Below are 25,573 nucleotides of genomic sequence, written 5' to 3'. Positions count from 1 at the left end.
TAAATGAACACAAGCCCTAATTTATTTATTAGTAATTGAGACAAGAAAGTTATTTTAATACTATACATAATCTGTAACATATACATAAAGCTCAAATTTTATCAATACAATAATCTTTACATCAAAGCTATATCATACAAATATAAATATCCTGTTCCACTGAAATACATAAATATGCAACAGTTTTGATTTTAGATGGTTATGAGAAATACTGCTTTGTTACAAGTCTTTCTGTTTTAAAGTATTACTAGCTTAGTCAAATGTAACATGAATTCTATACCCTTATTAGTAGTTGATTTTAGAATAATTCTGTATGAGACATTAGTACATATGTAACTTATGTTCAAAGAAATTGCTTACTGGATATCTTATTTATTTGGGGTTTCTATTGCTGTGAGACATCATAACCATAGTAACTCCTATAAAGGAAAATATTTAAGGGGCACACTTAACAGTTTTAGAGGTTTTGTCAATTATCTCCATGTGGGAAGCATGGTGGCATGCAGGCAGACATGGTGCTGGAGAGGTAGCTGAGAATTCTACATATGGATTGGGAGGAGGCAGGAAGAGACAGTGACAGTGGGCCTAGCTTGAGCATCTGAAACCTCAAGGTCCATCCCCAGTGACTTCATTGAACAAAACCACACCTACTTCAACGAGGCCACACCCTCTAATAATGTTACTTCCTATATATCTGTACAGTCCACTTTCAGTCAAACCACCAGAGTGAGTATAAGATGTATTTCTAGGAAAAATGTTTTAAATTCATACCAGTGTAGGGCTTCCTGGTGTGACTCTCTGATACTGAGTAAGGGTTAAATATTGGATAAAGGCTTCTATCCATACTTCTCATTTTAAAGACCATTTTTTTTCAGTGAACAGTGTGTCAGTAATTTCTCTTCCTTTTGTCTCATGCTTAAATATTATAATGTGCTCTAAATCTACAGCCTGTGGTAACATATTCAAAACATTCTTTATATTTGTAAAGTTTGTTTCCAGTATGGATTCCAGGATGATCTTTAAGATTTGTAAGTCAGGTAATAAATAGATTTTGAACATTCTTTACATCTGTAAAGTTTCTCTTATGAATGGATTCTGTGATGTTTTTGAAGAGTTGAGCCCTCAGCAAAAGACTTGCCACATTCTTTGCATTTATAAGGTTTCTCTCCTGTGTGGATTCTACAGTGTCTTTGAAGATGTGAATGCTGGGTAAAGGACCTGCCACAATCTGTGCATTTGTAAGGTTTCTCTCCAGTGTGGATTCTGTGATGAATCTTAAGAGCTGAGGCCATGGTAAAAGATTTGCCACATTCTTTACATTTGTAAGGTTTTTCTCCAGTGTGGATTCTGTGGTGGGCTTTAAGAGTTGAACCCTCAGTAAAAGATTTGCCACACTCTTTACATTTGTAAGGTTTCTCTCCAGTATGGATTCTGTGATGGTTTTTAAGAGTTGAGCCCTCTGCAAAAGACTTGCCACATTCTTTGCATTTGCAAGGTTTTTTTCTACTATGTATCCTGTGGTGGGCTTGAAGATGTGAGCCCTGGGAAAAGGACTTGCCACACTCTTTACATTTATAAGATTTCTCTCCTGTGTGGGTTTTGTGATGCCTTTGAAGAGAATAGCTATTGGAAAAGGATTTGCCACAATCTGTACATATATAAGGTTTCTCTCCAGTATGGATTCTGTAGTGGGTTTGGAGATGGGAGTACTGGGTAAAGGACTTGCCACATTCTTTACATTTATAATATTTCTCTCCAGTATGGGTTCTGTGATGTGTTCGAAGACAGGAGCTGCTGGTAAAGGACTTGCCACAATCTGTACATTTGTAAGGCTTATCTCCAGTATGAATTCTGCTATGAGCTTGAAGATTTGATCGTTTGGCAAAGGACTTTCCACATTCTTTACATTTGTAGGGTTTCTCTCCAGTATGGATTCTGTGGTGGGATTTAAGAGTTGAACCCTCGGCAAAAGACCTGCCACAATCTGTACATTTGTAAGGTTTCTCTCCAGTATGAAGCCGTAGATGAACTTGAAGAGAATAGCCATGAGTAAAGGACTTGCCACATTCTTTACATCTGTATGGTTTCTCACCAGTGTGTATTCTCTGATGAGCTTGCAGATATGTACCTGTGGTAAAAGACCTTTTACATATTGTACATTTATACGGTTTTTCTCCAGTATGGATTGTGTAATTCTCTCTGTGGCCTGAGAACTGAGAAAAGGACTTTCCATGTTCTGTAAATTTGCATGTTGTCTCTCCAGTTTGAAGCATCTTAAGTCTAGTGAGGGTTGGGAAACTCCTGGAGCATTTCCCAGATTTCTTATATTTTTGTTGAACTAAGGATCTTGGATGTCCGAAAGGTTTTAAAGGAGGGGTAAACTCCAGTTTATATATTTTGTTTTTCTGAGGTTTCTCTCTAGTATGTCTTGAGTCATTTTGAGTCATATTTAAATGGAAATTGAAGGATTTATCACTTCCCATAAACAGGCATGGTTTTCCTCCAAAATCATTTACCTTATCCCTATCAATTCTTGATGACTCAACTGAGACTTTGCTGTACATATCAGATCTCCATCTGTTAAATTCTCCTCTAGCCCTAATTTTAGTGCACTGACTACAATTTGAGGACTCATTTAAAATTTTATCCTGCTGATTGCTTGTGGACAGCTTCTCTTGGCTATAGTCCTGCCGGTGCAAAGGTGACTGTGTGCACTGACCAGAGATATGCCTACATCTATCATTATTGTAACAATTCTCCAGAAAACAATTACTTATCTGACCATCACTAGGAGTTACGTCATGTTTATAGGTATCCCATGAGTCATTAACTTGGAAAGCAAACTCTGTAAACTGATTGTTGTGGTTACTATGCAGTGCAAAGTTTGTAGTAAGGCCTTCATTATCTTCATGATATCTCTGGGGGTTTTCAGAAGTATCCATCCGGTGACGTCTTACACGTCCTAAGGGATTCACACACACAGTCTTATGTTGATCTACACTGCAGTCCCTGTCATAAGGTAGATTTACCTGTGGAGAAAGTTGTAAAGAATTTTCAGTCAAATATTTCTCACTCTCACAACACTGTGTATGTTTTTCTGTGATACTAATCCCCTCTTCTTCACAGAATGTTGAAATACTGCTTAATCCCATACTACATAAAACATATCTCAAAGACTCATATGTACCCCCCATGTTACTTCTCAGTGTATCCACACTTCCATGAAGAGTAAAGTTATGTTTCAAAAATTGATGTGAACATTTTTCTACCAGAGCCTCCCACTGTGACTGTGGAAGTGGCCCAGAGTAAGCTGTGTCAGGAGAAGACTGAGTTTCTTGATCTCCCCTGTCAGGAATGTCAGCAGTGGGTGTTGCATACAGATCATTTCCATCCTCACAGAACTCATGCTCGTCACTGTCACCTCCACATTCCCAGAACGTCCTTACGTGTAACTCTCTGAGGCTGTTACTTCCAAATTGTCCTGATCCTTCTCTCTGGACAGATTCTTGTTTGCTCTCTATTTTGAACAATTCCTTGTTATGAAAGCAAGACAAAGCTGGAAGTAATGAAAGAAAATCATTATTTCACTTTGTGGACTTCCACGCAAATAATATAGAAACATGATGCAAAAAGGTACACCACTACAAGGACTGTGCAAAGATGATCTCAGCCAACCTTCAGCTCTTCTGCTGTCAGGAAACAAATGTGCTGAACACGATGGATGCAAGAGGATATCACATGGGGATATATCATATAATTTGTAACAAATGGAAGGGCCTGCCTTAATTCTGTAGTGCAACAGACAATTCATACAGAATTGTGTCACAGTGAAAACTGAAACTATTATTCGATAATAAAAATGGTCTCTCCACGTCAAAAGTGAATTATCAGATTGGACACAAAATAGCTTTCTAAACACACAAGGAAAACAATAAAAACAATAAATAAATAAAACATATAGTTATTCTAGAATAGATTCATAGTTGCAGATTAAGCAATATACTTCAGAACATGTCAAAGTATACAATCTATTTGAAAACACTGAGTAAGTAAGAAAACAAAGATAACGTGTGAAACAAATGAGAGCTACAAAGCCACAGTTGTTAGTGGATGCCATGACACAAGTTTCAAAATCTCCAAATAATCCTAATGTTTAGGACAGTTCATTTTTTTAAATGAAGTGAATTATTGTTGTTGTTGTTGTTGTTGTTGTTGTTCGAGACAGGGTTTTTCTGTGTAGCCCTGGCTGTCCTGGAACTCACTCTGTAGACCAGGCTGGCCTCGAACTCAGAAATCTACCTGCCTCTGCCTCCCAAGTGCTGGGATTAAAGGCGTGCGCCACCACACCGCCCTGCGTGAATTTTTTTAAAAACAAAAAAAGCCCCTCTGTGTACATATTAAAATTTTCAACCACACTGCAATTCAGAACACAATTTCAACAAACATATAAAAAAGTTTAATGTGTAAATATATATTATTTTTAATGTGATTTTAACTAAAAGAGAACTATATCTCTTTCCCCTTCCTTTCCTGTCCACAAGTCATCCTAGACACTCTCCATACAACTCTACTTCATTTCTGGAAGTAGGAAAGTCAATACAGAATGAAAATGAGGTTGTCTGATAGTCCCTCAAATAAATATTTTTATTTCATACATATATATATATATGTATATTTATTTATTTATTTATTTATACAATTTATTATATTATATAATATATAATGTTATGTTATTATATATCTTTTATTTATTTTATATTTGTGTGAAATTCTGCACAGTACATATGCAAGATATAAGAAAATATGTCACCTGGGTTGACAGTAGTCCCCAAAATAAAAGACTGTCAATAACCCCAGTACCAGGCATGAGAAACCTTAAAAATTTTTTGTATATAATCACTATCTAAAAATAAGGATTTCACTTTTTTGTTCCTTCCCAGTATCTATCCTCTTAAACTCCCTGAAGTTGCTTTAGATCAATAGTTAAGACTTCATCAGTGTAGAAGACCGTGCTGAGCAGAGTGGACAACATTGTTTGTTCCTGACATTAGATGGGTATAGACAGAATGGGCATCCTTATTGGTTCCTGATTTTAGAGAGACAGTTTGAGGTTCTCTCCATTTAGAAGGATATTGAATTTGAATCTATATTTTCTAATGTGTAGATATGATGCTTATATCCCTAATATCTCCCAGACATTTATCATGAAGGAATGTTGTATTTTTTCAGAGTCCATTTCTCTAGTGTGTGTTCCTACTGGAGAAGGTGTAAAAGACAAAAAAAGCTTTCTGTTCAGAGATCAGCATTAAGGAAACCTGGAATCTTCAACACCTAGAATTGTTCCTTTAAATGGAGGTAGAGGGGAACACATAACTTGTTATGAGTGGGAGAAAGTGTGAATACACCTGGTGAAGTTTGTGCTGTGTGGCCAGAGCCAAGGATCCTTCCCCAAACTCTTATTGTGAGCTTGTCAATATATATAACCTATCTTTATGGGAGGTACCACATGAAGTCAATCTAAAGAACACATCTTTATGGAGGATGTCACATGTGCTTTACAAAGAGCTTTGATGTTGTCATGACTAAAGATTTATTGTGCACACAGGATATAGTTATTTCTATCAAAAAGGTCACCAGATTTTTTTGTGCTTAAGTGTGCCTAAAATAAACTATTCAGGGTCAGACCAACAAAGTTTGAATCAACACCAGCTCTTAGTTATGTTCAACAAAGCTGCCTTCTTTCTTACCCTAGACTAGCCTATTATTCTACTAGCCTAGGTGGTTGCAAAAACTCCTGCAACTGACATCCAAAGTGCAGGGCAGAGCCCTCATTGAAAGTAAGAACAAAAATGTTTTTAGTATCAATGATTAGTTCCATCACCAAGGTGAGTTGCAAAGGTGAGAGAGAAGGAGGACATATAGGAATTTCAGTATTCCTTGGAATTCCCCTATTTTTGTAATGCATGAAAAGCCAAAAATAATATTGACTGTTACATGACATCTGAGGCATAAGCACTACTACAAAAATAATGGGAGTTCCCAAACAAGACTCCCATCCTACTATGATTCCTGTGTGACATCAGAATTAGTATCCTGACAAATATTTAAACAACAAATTTTAAAAGTAAGAAGAGGACTACACAGTCACACGAATCACCACATACTAGGCTACATTTAGCTATCTCAGTTTCAAATTTGTTCATGTTAAAGGCTGATACCTTTTCTGTTGCCCAAAACCATTTTACACTAAAGAAGACACAGTCTAAAATAAATTAAAAACGGAGAGATTAGAAAATAATCAGTGGGGCTAGAGAGATGTCTCAGCGGTTAAGAGCACCGACTGCTCTTCCAAAGGTCCTGAGTTCAAGTCCCAGCAACCACAAGTTGGCTCACAACCATCTGTATTGGGGTCTGGTGCCCTCTTCTGGTGTGTCTGAAGAGAGCAATGGTGGCGTACTCATATACATAAAATAAATACATAAATCTTTAAAAAAGAACAAAAAAAAAGAAAGAAAAGAATCAATGGAAAGAACCAGATGTCCTCCTGAAGACCCCCATACTCGGGAGACCCTTCCTCAAGTCTCAGGAAATCACGACCACCCAAAGATCACAAGAAACCATACCTGGATGCAATCAGCAGAGGTTTATTAGGGAAGAAACCTGGCAGCCAGGGGTCTGACCACACACTCGCACAGGAGTGGGGTTCGACCTCAACATCCAGTCCGTGGAGGGTTTTAAAGGGAAAAACCACAAACCAGGGGAGTGGGGAGGGGGGAGGGTTGCCAAGGATATATAACATAAGAATAGTGAAACATTCCAGAGAAACCCACCCTGAATGGTTAGTGTCATGTGGAAATCACCCTGTATTCTTCTCAAAAATGTGGTTTTTATCATGTCATTGTGTCCTATCCTGCCATTACCAACTATTTCAGATTAACTATCTTCCAGCTATAGCCCCACCTAGGTGGCAGCATCTTTATCTGTAGTCAGGAATGTGTCTTCCTGCCTTGGGCCTCTCCCACCCATAGGTGGGCCTACTAATTGAGGCTTGATTCAGGGGCAGTGTCCTTCACCTGGAATGTGTCCTGGGGTAGTGAAAATCTTACATTCAGTTCTGCTTTCTGGAACTTGCATTTTTCTGCCCAGGTCTAAGAGCAAAGAAAAAGTCTACATATTTCATAAAATGGCCTTTATAATTTTTCACTCTATACTCCAAGTATCAGGAAGAGGCAATATTTCTGTCTTTCCAGGAAATGAAGTCCTAGGTGGTATGTGCTTCTAATGCCTCCAACCACGACACTATCCTGGAGACTACCAGACTAATAAAGCATATGAAGAAGACAAGTCTATAAAGAGGATACAACCTAAGAGGAAGAATAAGCTGATGGCTTGGGGAGACATCAGGGACACAACACTAAAAATCCCAAAACTATGCTTTTACATTTACTGACTACATTACACATTAATACTCAGCTTGTCAATGCAAACTCCATTTTCTTTCATCAGTGTGGGAGTTGGGGAGGAGGAAGGATGAGAGGCATTTGTGTAATAGGAAATAGTATGATAGTATGATGTTGTTTTTATGTTTTTTTTTTCAAATTATCAATCCCAAGAGTGATTATTGATATACAAGATGAAAACATGGCTGTATAATTAATGAAACTTCTAAAATCAAATATATCAACAGAAATTATCCAAAAGATGAGCAAAGTAAGAACAAACCTTTTTTTTTTTTTAAAAAAAAAAGAGTTAATATTGACTGTGTGTTGTTCAATTATAATCTTGGTTGTCAACAATTTTCTGGCATGTATTGCTTTAATGTGTTAGATTCCTTTCATACAACTGATGGTCAAATTCATGATCTCCAACAAGAGATAAAGTCTTTCAAATAACCTTTGAGTAACCCTGGTGGTTAAGACAGCTTTCCCCTTTCCTTGGTCCTATTAGATATTCATATAATTCTATTCTTCTGGAGATTCTCTTGTCTATAGGAATAGTGCTGAGATTACAGACATGTGCTACTGGGTCTGGCATTTATACAGGTTCTGGGTAATCTGATTTGGAGTTGTCCATTCTGTGAAACAAGCATCTTCTAAACCCATTTCCCAAGCACAAAAAGTGTATGTGCATGTGAAGGAGTGTATTGTGTGTGTACACGTGCCACAGTGTGCACATGGCAGTTAGAGGAAATCTTTTTTTTTTTTTAAATAAGGCCCCTATGAAGAGAGCAGAACATGTGCCTCTATGGCATGGTAGCATCTTTTGGGTATATTCCCAAGAGTGTTATTGCTGGGTCTTCAGGTAGGTTTTTTTTTTTTAATTTTTTAATTTTTAATTTTTATTTATTTATTTTTATTGGATATTTTATTTACATTTCAGATGTGATCCCCTTTCCCCATTCCCTTCTACCCAGGAACCCCCTATTCCATTTCCCCTCCTCCTGCTTCTATGAGGATGTGCCCCTACCTACCCACCCACTCCCACCTCCCCACCCTCAATGGGGCATCCAGCCTCCACTGGACCAAGGACCTCCTCTCCCACCTATGCCAGACAAGGCTATCCTCCCCTACATATACAGCTGGAGCCATGGGTCCCTCCTTATGTACACTGGTGATTTAGATCCTGGGAGCTCTGGTGGGTTGGTATTGTTGCTCTCCCCATGGGGCTGCAAACCCTTTCAGCTCCTTCAGTCTTTTCTCTAACTCTTCCATTGGTAACCTCATGATCAGTTCAATGGTTAGCTGTGAACATCTGCCAGTTAGAGGAAATCTTATAGGAGTTGGTTCTCCTACTTAGGTCATCAGGTTTGGTAGTGCCTTTGTCCACCAGCCAGCCCATCACTTCACTATAATCCAATATGGCCTCAGTTCAACTTTCTGTAAAGACCCCATTTCACAGAATTTAGTTTGTGCAGAGGTGATTCATTAAAACAACTCCAAAACATTAAATACGTCCATCAGCTCTCATCTACAATTTATATTTCACACAAACCTCAAGAGCATCTTATAAAAGACTCAACAAAGTGTTTACCACTGTCCAGGCCCAAGGAGGAAGTTCTCTCACCAGCTCTGCTTCCTTGCTGATTCTTAGGAGGGCCTCCTGATACAAACAAGTCCCTTCACTATCCTTTGAGAGTTGCTGGGATACTATGGCTCTCTTCTGTCTCCAGTACTCTTTTGTCATGTGTCTATTATACAATTAAGAAGTCTGCTCTCATGGTAATTAGAGGCCAAACAGAGAAAAGGCATCTTAGGAGCAGGACACAGAGGAAAAGTCCAGGCAGTCTATGGAAGCTATGGCATAATGACAGGCAATCTAGCAGTCACCCTCCATTTCCCTAGAACCTTGTGCCCTAGTTTGCATTAACTGTCAACTTGACAAAGCCTGGAATCAAGTGAAGAAAAAAGAATCTCAATGGAGTAATTTTTTGGCGGTTGGTCTAAGAACATATCTGTGATACAAAAGTGCCTTGATTGATAATTGGACAGAGCAGCCCAGCCAACTACAGGTGCTTCCATTCCCTCAGCAAGTGGTTATGGGCTACAATGAGAAAGATATAAGTATAAGCCTGACAGCCAGTCAGCCTACAGCATAGTTCTTTGGATCTGAGAGAGACTTCCTACCTTAACTTCTCTGAACAACAGGCCTATAATGTGAAAGTACAAGTTGAAATATAATTTTCATTCCCCTAAGCTGCTTATAGTCATGGTACTTGCCACAGCAGCAGAATAAAACCAGGGTACCTACCTTGTTTAGTCACAATATCCCAGGATATCTGAACAAAGGGGGATCTTCAAACAGTTTTGCTCTACTATTTTAGAACCTATATTGGGTTCTTGAGAGTTAAGAAACTCATAAAGCTTTCAAACCCAGTCCAGAAAACACATGTAGTCCAAATTAAAAGTAGACCTTCCTACATCAAAAGAACCAGATTAATGGTGGGTTTTCCCACTTCACATAATTTCACTAAGATAGATCTCAACAGGTGTAGCCAGCGGCATGGATATTGCCATTTCAGTGGAAGAGCCTTTCAACATCAATCATCAAGATCTCTCATAGACACAGCAACCAATCATTTTAATGAGGGCATGCCCTCAATTGAGACTACCTCAGATCACTGTAGGCATTCAAAGATACGAGACTTTGGGGCCATTCTTATTTAAACCACAAGCATTAGCCCCCATTGGCTTGTAGCCCTATCATAACAAAAAAATCATAATTTTTGCTATCATAATGGCAGTTAGTCCAATTTCCAAAGTCCCCATCATCTGTGACTGTCTCGACAATGTTTAAAAGTCAAAAGTTCAAAGTCTTTTCTGAGACTCATGGCAATCTCTTAACGCTACCTGCTCTGAAATCAAAAATCAAATGCAGATCACATACTTTCAACAATCAATGGCACAGGATATATATTACCATTCCAAAGGGGAGGAAAGGGATCATAATGAAGAAATATTGGACCCAAACAGGAATGAAAACAACAGGGAGAACTCAAAATTATACATTTTCACATCTAATGACAAAGCACTATTTAGAATTCTAAATCTTTTAGCTTTGTTGACTGCAACACATTTTTCTCTCTCTTAGCCTGGTTCCACACAAAGCCTGCAGCTCTCACACAAGTCTTCAATAATTCTGGATTCTCCAACATCTTGGAGTCTCTAACACAATACAGGCTTCAACTTTACAATTTCATGCAAAGGCCTCTCTGAGCCTCCATGTAGGGACACCCCTAGCACATACCAGGCCTCAGTAGCTTTTCCCAACCATGAAGAGAGATTCCGGACTGCCTCTTTTGTATCACTGACTCTAAAGCCAGAATCACATGGCCTAAACTGCCACATTCTTTTGCTTGCTAGAGCTGGACTTTGGCCCCCTGTTCAAATAAATTTTCATCAGCTTTCTGTTTTTTTCCGCTTAAGCAACCAGTCATTTTAATGAGACTATGACAGCATACACAAGACCTGTACAAGCTCAAGACTGAGAAATTCACAGCTCAGAGAAAAGAAAATATGCACAAACTTCCACTTATAGCCAAGCCCCTATTTGATATCCATAGAATCTGTGAGAGGGAAAACCAGTACTCATCAGTGGAATGACATTGGGTGTGTCAACCACATTTCAGAGAATGCCCCATGTGCAAGTGCATTTGCCCAATAGAAATCTAAATCTTTGGTCTTTTATGATTTTTCAGTCTTATTTTCATTTTTGAGAAGGAGGAAGAGTAGTCATGAGAGAGAAAACATGACGCTAGGTCAGTGTGGGTGAGGGCAAGTGAACAGGAAGATGGTGAGAGGAGAAAATATAAGACAAATTGTGTTATATAAAACTAAAAATTATATAAATAAAAAAATGTAACCAAAACAAATCAGCACTGGACCACCGTAGATAAATACAAAATGAGTAAAACACACAATAACCACACAAACATTGACAAATTGGAACTGTAATACTATGTTTTAACTCAACACTATTTGGATAAAATGAGATAAAAACAATGTAATTCCACTGTGTATTACATTCTGGATACATTACCTAAGTATCATCCCTATAAAGGGATGGGCTAATATCTCTACAAGTTAGGATTACTACTTGAATTAGAATCACCACGAGACATTGTTTCCTTCCAAATTACCTGGTTCTATACCTTTTAACTCCTTTATGCCTGCAATGGAGGGTTCTTCATTTTGTCCAAGACAGGTAAGTAGCTCTGATTTTGATACTGAAAGGCCTGTGTATTAGAAGAAACATACAACATCTTTGTTATTTTATGTTCATTATAGTTGTTTTTCACACACTGGGTTGTACCCAATGGATGAGAGAAACAGAATGGAAGAATTACAAGTGACTTCATAATTGTTAATTGCTGACACATATTTTAGACTTTCCTGAAATGAATACACTTAAGTATTTGTATATATTCATTCTCCTTTAAATTACCACATGAAGAGCTGGAGAGATGGCTCAGCAGTTAAGAGCAATGACTGTTCTTCTAGAAGTCCTGAATTCAATTCCCAGCAATCACATGGTGGCTCACAACCATCTTTAATGAAATCCAATGCCCTCTTCTGTTGTTCCTGAAGACAGCTACAGTGTACTCATATACATAAAATAAATAAATAAATCTTTTTTTAAAAAATGACCAGACTGGAAAAATCAATGTTTACAGTCAGATACAGAGAGTAAATGCTATTAAATGTCAGATACATGTAAATATATTTCTAAACTGAAGGATTTTACCAAATGTAAACACAAGGTAGACTGGTTTCAAATGTTTGTATAAACAAGACAATCACCACTGTCTAAGAGAAAGTGAAAGCTGAGACTCAGACAATGGAAAGACACAAATAGTAAACACATTTGATAGACATTGTAGAATGAAGTAGAAATCACAAAAGAAAACTATTCTCACCCACAGAGACCAGGATGCTGTAGACCTCCAGCATGACATCTCTATACAGAGTCCGCTGAGCAGAGTCCAGACAGTCCCACTCCTCCTGGGAGAATTCTATGGCCACATCGTTGAAAGTTAGACCCTGAAATGAAAATTAACATTTCCTCTTATGTCCATTGTTTTAGAAATTACTAAGAGAATGAAATTAAAGTAACTATGAAATTTGTTCCCTTATCAGTAATCAAAACACGTATTTCTAAAGTTATGATCTGAGACAGAGGACATTTTGACTTGTCTAGAAAGATCCAATAGACCCCTCAGATGAATGGTTCAGGAGCAGGAGTATCTCCTCAGTGATAAATAATCACCCACATCCTTCTCTATAGCTGTCAGTATCTACATTCACCTCTGATATCAGAAAGTTTGCAAATATTTCAGGTCATGCTTTTCTAAAGAGAAAGAAAGATAAAGAAAGAACAGACAGAGAAACAAAAGGCTGCACACAGGTGAGAAAATTTAAAGGGTTAATATTGAGAATTATCAGAATAATGAAAAAGACTAAAAAGAACAACCACAATTATAGGTCCCATGTTAGGCCTATCTTTAAGGAGTTGGAGGACCTGGTGACAACCCATCTCTGTTATCTCCTGGAGCCTCCTTCAACTGGGTGTGGTGGGTCCACAGGGTGACACTGGCGACCTTCACTGCTGTACAGGTGGTGAGGACCACAGGCCTTTCTGTGTTGGCTCCAGGCTCCAGGTTGGGATCCTCTTCACCCACATAAGGACATCAGGATAGAAGTGTGGACAAGCTCAGACATGGGCAAGGGCACAGCATCTTGAAATGTCTGTTTAGGGTCTATTAAGGAATTGAGGAGGAAAGGGTTAATAATCTACACATATACAAGATCACAAACTTCTCTATATGGGGTGCACCTGGCCTTTACTAGGACCAAAGGTAGGAGGCTGGTCCAATTGTTACCAGTCTAAAGGAAATATTTAGTTTGCCTATCCACTTGATACCCTGTGCCACAGCAGGCACTCAGAAACCATGAATGCCTGCAGAGAGATAAAATTTACGTTTCTCTTTTCCTACACTGAGGTGGCCTCTTCTTCCAGCACATGATGGATGTCTCTCTATACCCGGCAATGTGGCTGCATGCAATGTGACAGCTTTAACCTAACACAGGCTTGTTGGCATTTAAAATGGAGGCTGAGCACACTGTCCGTCAGAAGCCCTAGTGACCCTTTCCTCATTTTCTATTTGTCTGAGATGCTTAATTAAAACCAAATCTATTCCTCTACCTAGGATAATGGCCAGAATCTGCAGGCTAGCCACAATAGCCTCCCTAATCGCAGACCTTAACACAACTGATGCCACAGTGGAAGCACCATTCAGGCCATTAAACACAGCACAATCACAGCACCACCTGCCAAACACAAAACCAAAGACCTAATCCATCACAGTCCTTAGTTCTGGGAAGACTACATGTAACTTTCATTTTTGGCTTGTGTAGTTCTGCTTCTGTTAAACTGTTTTTTTCTAACTAAGGTGTCAACAGAGGATGTGATTTTGTGCTTAAAAGCTCACCCTGAAAAGGGGTCAGGAATACACTTGGATCCCAAACACCCAGTGGAGTCATCTGATGGCTAATAGAGACTTTCTATTGGCTTAACCGGTGTCACAGTAGACTTCTCTGGTGGACACCACACAATAGAACAGCTAAAAGTATTTCTCATACTGGCAATGCAACCTAGATACCTTGGGACTAGAAGCCTACTTGATCATGGTGGATGATGTTTTTAATGTGTTCTTAAATTCGGTTTCTGAAGTATTTTGCTGAATATTTTCGCATCAATGTTCATAAGGAAAATTGGTCTGTAGTTCCCTTTTCTTGTGGAGTCTTTGTGTGGTTTGAGTACTAGGGTAACTATGGCCTCATAAAATCAGTTCGGCAATGTTCCTTCTGTTTCTATTTTGTGGAATAATTTGAGAAGTATTAACTTTTCTTAAAAGGTCTGGTAGAATTCTGAGCTAAAACCATCTGTCCCTGAGCTTTTTTCATTTTGAGACTTTTGATGACTGCTTTTATTTCTTTAGAAGTTACAGGGCTGTTTAGTTATTGGACTGTTACTTGATCTTGATTTAACTTTGGTAAGTGGTATCTATTGAGAAAATCATCCATTTCATTTAGATTTTCCAATTTGAGGGAGTGTAAGCTTTTGAAAGAGAAGACACAGCTACCTATTGTCTATTCAACATAGTACTTGAAGCTCTAGCTAGAGCAACAAGACAACGAAAGGTGATCAAGGGAATACAAATGGGAGAAGAAGAAATCAAAATATCGCTACTCATAAATGATATCATACTATACCATGAGTGACTCCAAAAATTCAAACCGAACTCCAACAGTTGATAAAGACTTTCAGCAAAGTGGTTGGATACAAAATTAAATAAAAACTCAGTAGCCCTCCCATATACAAATAATAAGCAGGCTGAGAAAAAAGTTAGGGAAACAACACCCTTTACAATAGCCAAAAATAATATAAAATACCTTGGTGTAACTCTAACCAAGCAACTGACAATCTGTATGACAAGACCTTCAAGTCTCTGAAGAAAGAAATTGAGGAAAATATCTGAACATGGAAAGACTATCTTACGCCACACACCCTGGCCTTCCTCTTTGCTCCTCAATGTGCCCCAGCACTCAACTTAAGCTAACACACCCTGCTCAACCATAGGCCATGCCTGCCACATGACCAGGTAGGCTGATCAAAAACCTTCTCCATCCTGTTTCTCCAAATCTAATAATCCTCATGGTCACCCCTAGTACTCCAACAAATCATTGCCCCTGGGCTCTTCCTTCCCCAGCCTCCAACAAAAACAATCACTCCCAATGACACACCAGCTGAGCAGGCCAGTAAAATAGGCAACACAAAGCAATGCACTCTCTGGAACTCCAGACAGGAGACAGAAACCAAGAAACAAAACACCCTCGCAACAAAAACAAACCCAGAAATCAGCACCTCGGCACGTAAACCCCCCAAACCAGATGCTAGCTTAAGAACACAGTCAATAACAGCCAAGGCAATATGTCTCTACCAAAGCTTGTAAAAAAAATTAAACATAAGCCGTTTTGAATAAAACTTCCATTTTTGAGTATGAGTCAAATAAGTTCCCAAGGCCTCCCTGGGTAAGTGACTCCTGCTTGGCAGAACTAAAGATGTATATAGATAACTGACAGACTGGGTGGATGAGACATGAATGCTAGGCAAATCACCTTGCCACAGATGAATAAACCAAAGCATGGTAAGTGTACCACAAAGATATGTTCCTAAGAGAGTCCTGTATCCCTAAATGCTGATTTGTGGAGTGCAATTTGACACAGATGTTTATGGTTTGCAAGCTTAAAAGCTCTGTAACATTCAGGCTCAAAGTCCCAATTTAGATCCCTAGTCTGTTCTGCACATTGATGGATCAGTAGTAGCTTGATTACAATAAAGTTGTCCTGGTGCTTTAAGTCGTGCTGGACCAATATAATCAGACCCATAACAAGCCCAGAGATCCTACTACAACAGGCCCTGAATATTCCAACATAGCAGAAGCACAAGAAAGATCTTAGACCCAACTATCAGAACATAATAGAGCTCCTTAAAAAAGAAATAAATAAATCCCTTAAAGAAATCCAGGAAAACACAAACAATTGGAGGAAATGAATAAATTGTAATGCCCAAAATTAACCTGTAAGCCCACCCACTCAAGGACCAAGTAACATCATGAAATGCTGGGAGTTGTAGTCCTTTTAAAACAAAACAAAACAGTCTCATGGGAAAACATGGTGGTCAAATGGTTTAGTCCATAAAAGCCCCTACAACAGGTGTCTGGGGGCCATTCAGCTGGGTAATAAAGGGAGTGGTCTAGACCAAAGTCCATCTTGGTCAGCATTTAATAAAGCTTGCTTCAAATTTGGCTCAAAATAGTGGAACTGGGTTTTCTCTGACAGACAATCTCAAGTTTAACATTATCCGTTCATGAAAGCAGGGGTGGGGGTGGGGGGGTGAGGAAGAGCAGTTGAAGGAAACAAAACTGTTCAATACTAGAAAATAAAAATAGAATCAATAACGAAAACAAAAAGTGAGTGAATTCTAGAAAAGAAAACATTAGGATGCAAACAGGAACTATAGAGGCAACCTTCATCAACAAAAGACAAGAGAAAGAAGAAAGAATCTCAGGCATTGAAGATACTATAGAACAAATGGATCTATCAGTCAAAGCAAATGTTATTCCTGACACAAAATAGCCAGGAAATCTGAGGCACAATGAAAAGACCAAACTCAAGAATAAGAATAAAGAAAAGAGAAGAATTCCAGTTCAAAGACCCAAGAAATAATTTTTTAAACTTTTTATTGATTCTTTGTAAATTTTACATCAAATATCCCAATCCCATTCATTTCCCCAGCTCTTCAATTACACCATCTTCCCTTGCAACCTCCCTTCCAAAACCAAATACAAAATAAAAAGACAACAAAAGGAAACAAAAACATCTCATCGTGGATGTTATAGTGTGTCACTGTATGTCACATGGATGTTATAGTGTGTCACCATATGTCACATGGATGTTATAGTGTGTCACCATATGTCACATGGGATTTTATAGAGTGTCACTATGTTACATGGTACGCCCTTTTGTTTACTCACCTATACTTGCACATGTTCCTTCCTAAAGTTAGCAAAACCACAGAAGTTTCCCACCCTAAAGGGATGCCTATAAAATATTATAGAAAAAGAAAATATTAAAGAAAAAGCATATAGAACACCAAATAGATTGGACCAGAAAAGAAAAATAAACTTGCTACATAATAATCAAACACTAAACATACAGAAAAAGAAAGAATATTAAATGCTGCAAAGAAAAAAGACCAAGTAGGCAGACCTATTCGAATTAAACCCAACTTTTCAACAATGACTCTAAAAGCCAGAAGGTGAATATGGTCATCCAGACAAAACCAACATAGAGAAATACTTGAGCTACCAGATTTTATAAACCAAATGGGCATAACAGACATTTACAGCTCATTCCACCTAAACAAAAAAAAAAAAAAAAATGTAATTTCTTGGCACTTCACTGAACTTTCTCCAAAATTAACCACATACTCAGGTACAAAGTAAATCTTTAGAATACAAAAATATTGAAATACTCCTGTATCCTATTATACCACCATGGATTAAAGTTGGGAAAAAAAAATAACAGAAACAACAGAAAGCTTACTAACTCATGAAAACTGAACAACTCTCTATTGAATTAAACAATGAGTTAAGCGTATTTTGGTTTTAAGCCTAACCTTTTAATGCCTGAGACATCTCTCTGGATTTCCCTGGAAAGGGGAAATAGAATAGATTTTGCAGGTTGATTGGGGATGGGTGTGGATGACAACAGGAGGGATTAGGTATAGGGAGAGTGATGGAGGGAGAGAGTACATGGAGACTACTAAAAGTGGGCGGAGGGGGGCACATTTGGGGTTGAGATAGATGCCTAACGCTATGAAAATTCCCTAGAATCTATGAGGGTAACCCTAGTGAAGACTCCTAGTAGTGAGGCATGACTATCAAGTCCAATAGAAACCTAGAACCAAAAAAAAAAAAAAAAAAGGATCCTAACTCACTCTTGCTCATAATGATGTCCCAAATCTATTATCAGTAGGCTATGTTTACTTATAAAATCAAAACTTTATAAACACTGCGGGTTATGTATGCTGGGAAGAATTTATCCTAATGAATACAAAATGGAAAACAGACAGAGACAGGCAAACAGGAAACACCTTTTTCACAGGAGATGACACTAGGGGCTGGAGAGATGGTTCAGCAGTTAAGAGCACTGACTTTCTTCCAAAGATCCTGAGTTCAATTCCCAGCAACCACAAGGTGGCTCACAACCATGGAATCCGATGCCCTCTTCTGGTGTGTCTGAAGACAGCTGCAGTGTACTCATCAGATATATAAAAAAATAAATAAATGAAATCTTTTAAAAAAAAAAAAAAAGAGTTGACATTGACAGTCATTTGAGAAAACAGAAACAAAGCTTGGTTAAAAAGAAACTAAGAAAACAGCAGCAGCAAAGGCATGGGGTTCTGAAACAGAAGCATCCCTGTAAGAACAGTCAACCTGTCCAATCCCTGTGCACAGTGCACACATTTACCTGAGAACTGGGCATCTACCCTTACCCTTCTGTTTGGATGTTTGCAAGAAACTGTTTCTCAAATGTTCAGCTTTCTGATAACAGTCTGGATTTGAAGCCAACAACAAACTCCCAACACCTGCTACTACACCAGAGCCTGGAAAGCAGGGAGCCAGCACGAGCTCACCCTTCCCTGAATGAGAGCAGATGCACTTCACCACAAGGTCCTAGAGGCAGGCCGGGCCTAAGGGTCTCCATTTTGGCATGTAGAGACCTTGATTTGTAAGCAAGAGGAAGGGCTACACTGTGGACCTGTGCAGGAGACTTGCCCTGCCATATATTACACATGCAGGTTGGCATTTCAAATGGAGCCTGAACATAGCTAGTTCAGAAGCCCAAGAAACATTTCCTTAACTTTCTTTCTCCGTGGAGTATTTGAATACTACTACTGAGAATAACTAACAAAATCTGTGGCTTAGCAACAGCTGAAACTTTTTTTTTTTTTTTTGGTTTTTCGAGACAGGGTTTCTCTGTGTAGCTCTGGCTGTCCTGGAACACACTCTGTAGATGAGGCTAGCCTTGAACTCAGAAATCTGCCTGCCCCTGCCTCCCAAGTGCTGGGATTAATGAAACTATTTCTCAATCTGGCTGAAAAATCTAGATGCTTAGGATCCAGAAGCAGGAAATCATTCCAGGTTCCACCACTGTCTCCACTGAGGTATTCTGTTTGGTTTCTATGTTCCAGTCTAAAACACTATTTGCTGTACCACTGCAGTGAGATTCATGGTTAGAACCTTCACAAGTTTCCTTTTCACAACAACACTGCTTCTCCTGAATTCACTGTCAAGACCACTAAGGTAAGAGACATGAGAAACAGAAACAGACATTGATACCAAAACATGAGATGTCAGTATTGTAAAATACCTTTGGTGTTAAGGTAGACGACCATCCTCCATCTGCCAACATCACTGTCCTTGGTGGCACTTTAGCATCTATAAAAAGATAAAAATTTTCTCATGTTTAAGTCTTCTTTGTAAAACAGGACTTCATTAATTCAATTGCACCAAGAATGCACTGCCCAATACTGAGAAGTGACTTTGCACATCATTCAGACACCACATGGACTTAGTTTGTCGTCATTTTCTGTAGAGATCGGATAGTAACTACTCAACCATTGCCTTAATATTTGAAGGAGAGGCTCACGTTTTTCTAATTTCCTGTAGACTACATCCACTGAGGGAAGGTTGCTCATAGAATCAAAGGTGTATCCAATGTATCTCAGTCTGCAGAATGCAGGATGCATGCACACTGCATGGAGAGATTTATATTCCATTTTTTATAGTAGGAATTCTAGTAGGATTGTTATATCTAAAGTAATCGTCAGAATGAGATAGAGGCTTTTCACTGCATCTAGAATAGACATTAGAATGAACCACTGTTTTCCAGAAGTACTTTGACCTTAAAGATTCATTGTAGGAAACAGTGGTTGTTTCTGTTACCACAGAGTTGTCTTTCTGGAGGATCGTTACAGCCTTTGCCTGACTTTGGTAACACGACACTCCTGGCACACCTGGAGCAGTACACAAGTTTCAGGGCTGTGATGTTTTCCTTCAGGAAACATATAGATTATATTATGGGATTTGGTATGAGGAACTTCTTTTACCAAAGAAAAAACAACTTTTGTATAGCAATTAGTCAATATGCTGTTGCGTGCCTGATCGATGTTCAGTTCAAGGAGGTTGAACTTCCCTGCTGCCTGCAAGGCTGTATGTCATCCTGCAATGTCCCCTCCTCTCATCCATCCACAAGCACAAGAGGCAGACAACTGAAAAGTTTTCAATTACTACAAATGATAAAGACCCATAGAACTTTAAGGAATCAATATTATTCCAGTGTCTAACCAATTCCCTGAGTTAAAAATAAAAGTGGAAACCTAACTTTAAAAGGCCCTAAAAATGTTTAAAGACAAACTATCCCAACATTGTGTCATAGGAAGCATGTACAACATAAAGGAGTAGGCCTCTACACCAACGTCCAGCTTTGCATCCCAAGAGCCTGTCGAAAAAGAAAGGATAGCAGCCCACAGTAGGAGGAAGAAAAACAAAACAAAACAACCTCTGTGTAGGAAAAAAAAAAGACCCAGCACTTAAGAAATTTAGGCAGAACTATAACAAGAGCCTTCGTGCTCTCCTGCAGCAGAGCTAGGCTTCTCCTTACTCAGAGTGAAGGCAAGAAAATAAACCACTATTAACAAAGACTTTTGGACACAGTAATTTCTTGGGTAACTGAATGTAAAATAATAGCTACTAAAAAGGCATCTGAAAACTTAATTGCACCATTATTAGATGTATGGTGTCATCTCCTCTCTGACTCTACCGTGTCAACTCCACACCTGAAGACTGAACATCATACTCATTGAGTTAGGTGAACAGTCTGCTTTGGCAAAGAAAGCACCACATACCACATACCACACCGTCACTGGGAGTTTCAAAACCAAAGACTTTATATGATTACATTTAAAAGTGGAAGGTTTTCTACCTGAGTAGCTCCCAAATAACTGAGACAGAGACCTATTGATTTATTAAATAAGCTTTGATCACAATAACTGAGCAAAACTTTTAAGCCTTGATGCTACCGAGCTACTTCCCAGCCATACTCTCCGAGTCACTTGCATTCCGTCTCTCCTTGGCTCCTTGGTGTAGCTGGGAGTCCCCATGGAGAACCCCCTTGGCAAATCCTCCTCCAGCCTGACCTCACAGCAACAATCTCCTCCTTCCTCTACCTCATGGCCTTCTTCTCTTGTACCCTCGCCTGCCTCATGGTGAGCTCCTTGCCCTGCTCTTTTCCCTGGGACCCCTGGCTGGGACTGGAAGTCTAATCTTCCTCTTTAACCTGCCTAGTCATTTGCTGTTCAGTTCTTTTGGGTTAATTGGGGAACATTCTTTACACCACATTGATATAAGAGATTCTTAATAATTCATGACTTTGCCTATGGCTGGGGTTTAATCAGATCCCAGGGCACGGAAATCAGCATCTGAATACACAGTGCATAAGACCAACCCTCAATAACTTTTAAAATCAAAGACAATACATCAAAAACATGCCATGGCCATGTTCTCCTGAGCTAATCTATTTTTGTTAATAGACATGAGGCTGGCAGGCAATGTGAAATTTGACAAACTTGGGCTCTACCAGGCCTGAACTAAATGATGTCTATCTCCTCATCATATGCTTGGCAAAACTGTTGTAGTAAGACAACAAAACAAAGTCATAAACGATGGCTCACAGGTTAAGAGCATTTGGTGACCTTGTAGAGGTCCAGGGTCAGCACTCACATGTGCCTCACAACCTCCTGTAACTCTAATTCCAGGGTCTCAGATCTCCTCTTCTGGCTTCTCTGGGCACGAGGCACACACTTGGTGTACTTATATATAACCAGTCCAATACTCATATATGTAAAATAAGAATAAACCTTGAAAATGAAACACACACACGCATCTGCTTTTACTAAAAAGCATTATGTATGTCTTCTGCACTTTGGCTCTTACTTCTACTCTGTTGACTCCTAACCTCCTTCAAGCCCAGCCCGGCCTCCATAACGCAGTCATCCTCCAGCCTCTGCATGCAGAGTGCTAAGATTACAGGGCAGTGTGTGGCACCACAACCTGCTGAACTACTATAATACATAATCCTTGATTTCTAAACTTAACCTCAGACCTGTGTACCAAGGACAAAATGGTGCCACTAGGTCACTTTAACTCTGCTCCTGCTTAATGCATGGAATCTCATCCTCTGCTTTTCCTCCCTTTTTCTCCAAAGGTTGGGGGGGGGGGGGGCAGATGTTAGTTGGAAAAGTAGCTCACTTTTTTTTTAAAAAAAGAATTTTTTAAAGGCCCATTTTTCTATTCCTAATAATAATAATAATAATAATAATAATAATAATGATGATGATGATTTTATAGGGATGTTTTTCCTGTCTGTGTGTGCACCAGGAGGCCAGAAGGGAGCAGTGGATTCCTAGGAACTGCAGTTCCTGGCAGCTCAAAGCCACAGTCTGAGTGTGGGTACTGGGAGCCCAACACTGCTCATCCACATCCCAGCTCCCCTTCTGCCTTTCATCCTCACTGGTCTCTACTGGAGGCATACTGGTTGAGGCTAGCCCTTGCCTGTTTGGATGCAGAAACCTAGGCTTCTGACCTAAAACCTCTTTAGAACACCTCTCTGCTCCCTTCTGCCAATCACCTGTCCTTACTACACCCACAGGTCACAAGCACCGATCAGACTGTTGACTTAGCCACACATCTGCAATGGACCCTAATAGTTATGTAAACTGGCAATAGAAACTGAATTCGGTTTAGTTTTCTAAAAAAAAAAAAATCCTTTTTGTTTTCAGCCCCAGCTTCATATAGGAAGTATGACACAGGGAAGGGAAGTGATCAGAACACCTGCTGTCTGGGGCGAACACTAAGGCTTAAATCCCAGGTAGGATGACTGTGACCACACTAAATAGATTACCCCTATTTCCTGGGGTTCATGCAGTTCCTTCTATTCAGTAAAGGCAATCTATTGCTAATACTGCTTAGGCTGGCATTGATACGTTTGGTCCCAGTTTGGGCGGAAATGTACATAAATTTATTTTCCCGTTTTCACTTACTCCTTGGAGTTTTTCTCCTCTCGCAGGCCAGTTACCAGCTACTCAAACACTAAGGGACCAGAAAGCAGCGCGGTCGCCCTCACAAGCACCGCACTTTGGCGCCAGGCTCGGATCCCGCAGCGCCCATTCACTGAGTCCTGCCCAAACTGTGTCCTGAACACACAACGTTCGCGAACAGCGCGGCGAAATCCCACAGCAGTGCACACTGGGAAGTGACACACCGGACGGGAAACCCCGCCGGAGAAGAATGACACCAAGGCTGATCCCCACCTGCAGCACAACCCGCAGCCCGGGAGCACCGTGTCCTGCCAGCCTGACCGCCACTCACCTCACGCTGCGCCTCACAGAGCCAGGAACAAACTCCGCCCGCCCGCAGACACCCACAATTCCAATGGTCCAGACTCAGAGCACACGCTGTCAGAGCAGCAAACTACGCTGAGATCCAAGAGGGTGTGTCCTCCTAGGTCACTTCCGGTTGTTCTGTACTGATTACCACAGTCTAGACGCCTCCCACTTGTGGGACAGCGCACTTGTGCGCTACCAGTGGCTGAGGTAAATCTTGCCAATACTTACTATGGCTCATCTAGTGCTTCCTGCTCTTTCAGAAAGTGCCATGGCTGCACTCATGCTCCAAGGATAAGGAAGCCACCATCAAAGTGCCTCAGTTCCTTACAACCAGGCAAGGCCAGTGGAAAGTGATGCACTGAAAGTCCAAGGCGGTCTCACAAGACCAAGGCCGGGGGAGTTGTTTACTATAGGTATTTGTAACTATTTCTAGGAGACTGTGACATTGTATCGTCCTAAACCTACCTTTTCTAGTTATTTTTAAATTTTGATTTCATGTGTTTTGCCTACATGTACAATCGTGCACCCCATGCATGCCTAGTGCCTGTGGGGATCAGAAGAAAGTGTCTAGGAGACTGTGACGTTGTATCGTCCTAAACCTACCTTTTCTAGTTATTTTTAAATTTTGATTTCATGTGTTTTGCCTACATGTACAATCGTGCACCCCATGCATGCCTAGTGCCTGTGGGGATCAGAAGAAAGTGTAGGAGCCCTGGGATTGGAGTTACAGATGATGTTGAGTCCTCATCTGGGTGCTGTGAATGGAAATCAGGACACCTGCACGAGTAGCAACTGCTCTTAGCCGATGTCTCTCCTTTTCTTCGCCTCTTCTGCTTACTTCCACCCAACCTTAAAAGAGTTCTCGTTTATTTTTGCGATTGTCTCACTTTGTGGGCCTGATAGGCTTGGAACTGGCCATGTAGATCATTCTGGCTTTGCACTCTCAGACATCCCACGGCCTCGGTCTTCTGAGTGCTAGGATTAAACTTGTTTACCACCACACCTGACCTTTTCTCATTTTTCAAAGATTGAAAACTAGGAAGGGTTATCAGGAAACAGGAAAGTGAATCCATATGGAACAGTTAGAGTGAAAATATGAGAAGAACCGTCAGGTACTTCTGACTGGGGGTATCTCACAGTCCCCAGAGGATAGAACTCTCCTCTTACTGAGAAGTAAACGTTCCTTTTTAAGTTGCATAATAGAAACAGTGTAGAACTAGGTGGACAATAGAAATCATGGTAAATGGGGAGAAGGGGGAATGCATCCAGCGCTGTAAATGAATCAGTAGACCTAATGTAAAGTATGAGGCTAAAGCCAATGGTAATGACAGGTGTCTACAGGGTAAATATATTCTAGCCCTGGAAGGTCTAGAACTATGTAGACCAAGCTGGCCTTGAACTTACTCTGACCTTCCTGTCTATACTACTCAAATGCTAGGATTACACAGCAATGTGTCATCATGGCCAGTTCACAGATGATGCTAGATCTTCCCACTGAGAACAGAGTACAGGAGTAGTGATTTAGGGAACTCAGATTCATGGTCAAAGATAGAGATCAGGAATCCCAAGAGACTAGGCTCAGCTATCAGTCACCACTGTCACAATTATAATAAACTATGTGAAAGCATTATGCTAATATCAATTTTCCTCATTTATCTTTTACTTGTAAGCATATTATTATTGATAACTACACCCACAGCACTACCTACTACTGCTGTGTCTTTATAACCTGCCCCCAAAATTAAAGTTTCAGAGCTTGATCAGAACCCAGACTTGCTCTCATTCTTTGTGTCTCGTGTCCTTTCATTTGTTCAACCCCTTCCCTAAGGTCTCGTCGAATCCCCGAGGGCCGGGGCAATAATGTTTTAGTGTCCCTGTGGGAAGAGGAGCGACAGGTCCTCCCCACTCATGAATAGTATACAGGATTGACTGTGAGATGGTCAGTTCCATGAGAGGGGAGAGAGTACGCCAGAGACAGAGGTTTGATATTTAATTGCTCTTTAAT

At 39.9% G+C, this 25,573-nt stretch overlaps 1 protein-coding gene across 4 annotated transcripts; it reads right to left on the bottom strand.

The window, feature by feature from the left end:
- LOC117710504 (uncharacterized) lies at window positions 1-23,687 on the bottom strand. 4 transcript variants are annotated; one of them, XM_034505377.2, is made up of 7 exons: window positions 23,552-23,687; window positions 19,494-19,561; window positions 13,015-13,252; window positions 12,413-12,536; window positions 11,636-11,731; window positions 3,447-3,556; window positions 1-3,029 (listed from the first exon to the last, which is right to left on the bottom strand). In XM_034505377.2, exons 3-7 carry the CDS (start codon window positions 13,027-13,029, stop codon window positions 1,083-1,085), a joined length of 2,292 nt encoding a protein of 763 aa, XP_034361268.1. In that variant the 5' UTR covers window positions 13,030-13,252; window positions 19,494-19,561; window positions 23,552-23,687; the 3' UTR covers window positions 1-1,082. The 4 variants fall into 4 exon arrangements, with proteins under 4 accessions (XP_034361268.1, XP_076788768.1, XP_076788773.1 ...); XM_076932653.1 differs by having other exon boundaries at window positions 23,494-23,566; XM_076932658.1 differs by having other exon boundaries at window positions 11,648-11,731; window positions 23,494-23,566.
- Between the last annotated feature and the right edge of the window lie 1,886 nt (window positions 23,688-25,573).

Source organism: Arvicanthis niloticus, chromosome 1 (assembly GCF_011762505.2).
Source record: "Arvicanthis niloticus isolate mArvNil1 chromosome 1, mArvNil1.pat.X, whole genome shotgun sequence".
Classification (NCBI taxonomy): Eukaryota; Metazoa; Chordata; class Mammalia; order Rodentia; family Muridae; genus Arvicanthis; species Arvicanthis niloticus.
Note: the sequence above shows the minus strand (reverse complement) of the source record. Positions and strands in the feature narration are given on the sequence as shown.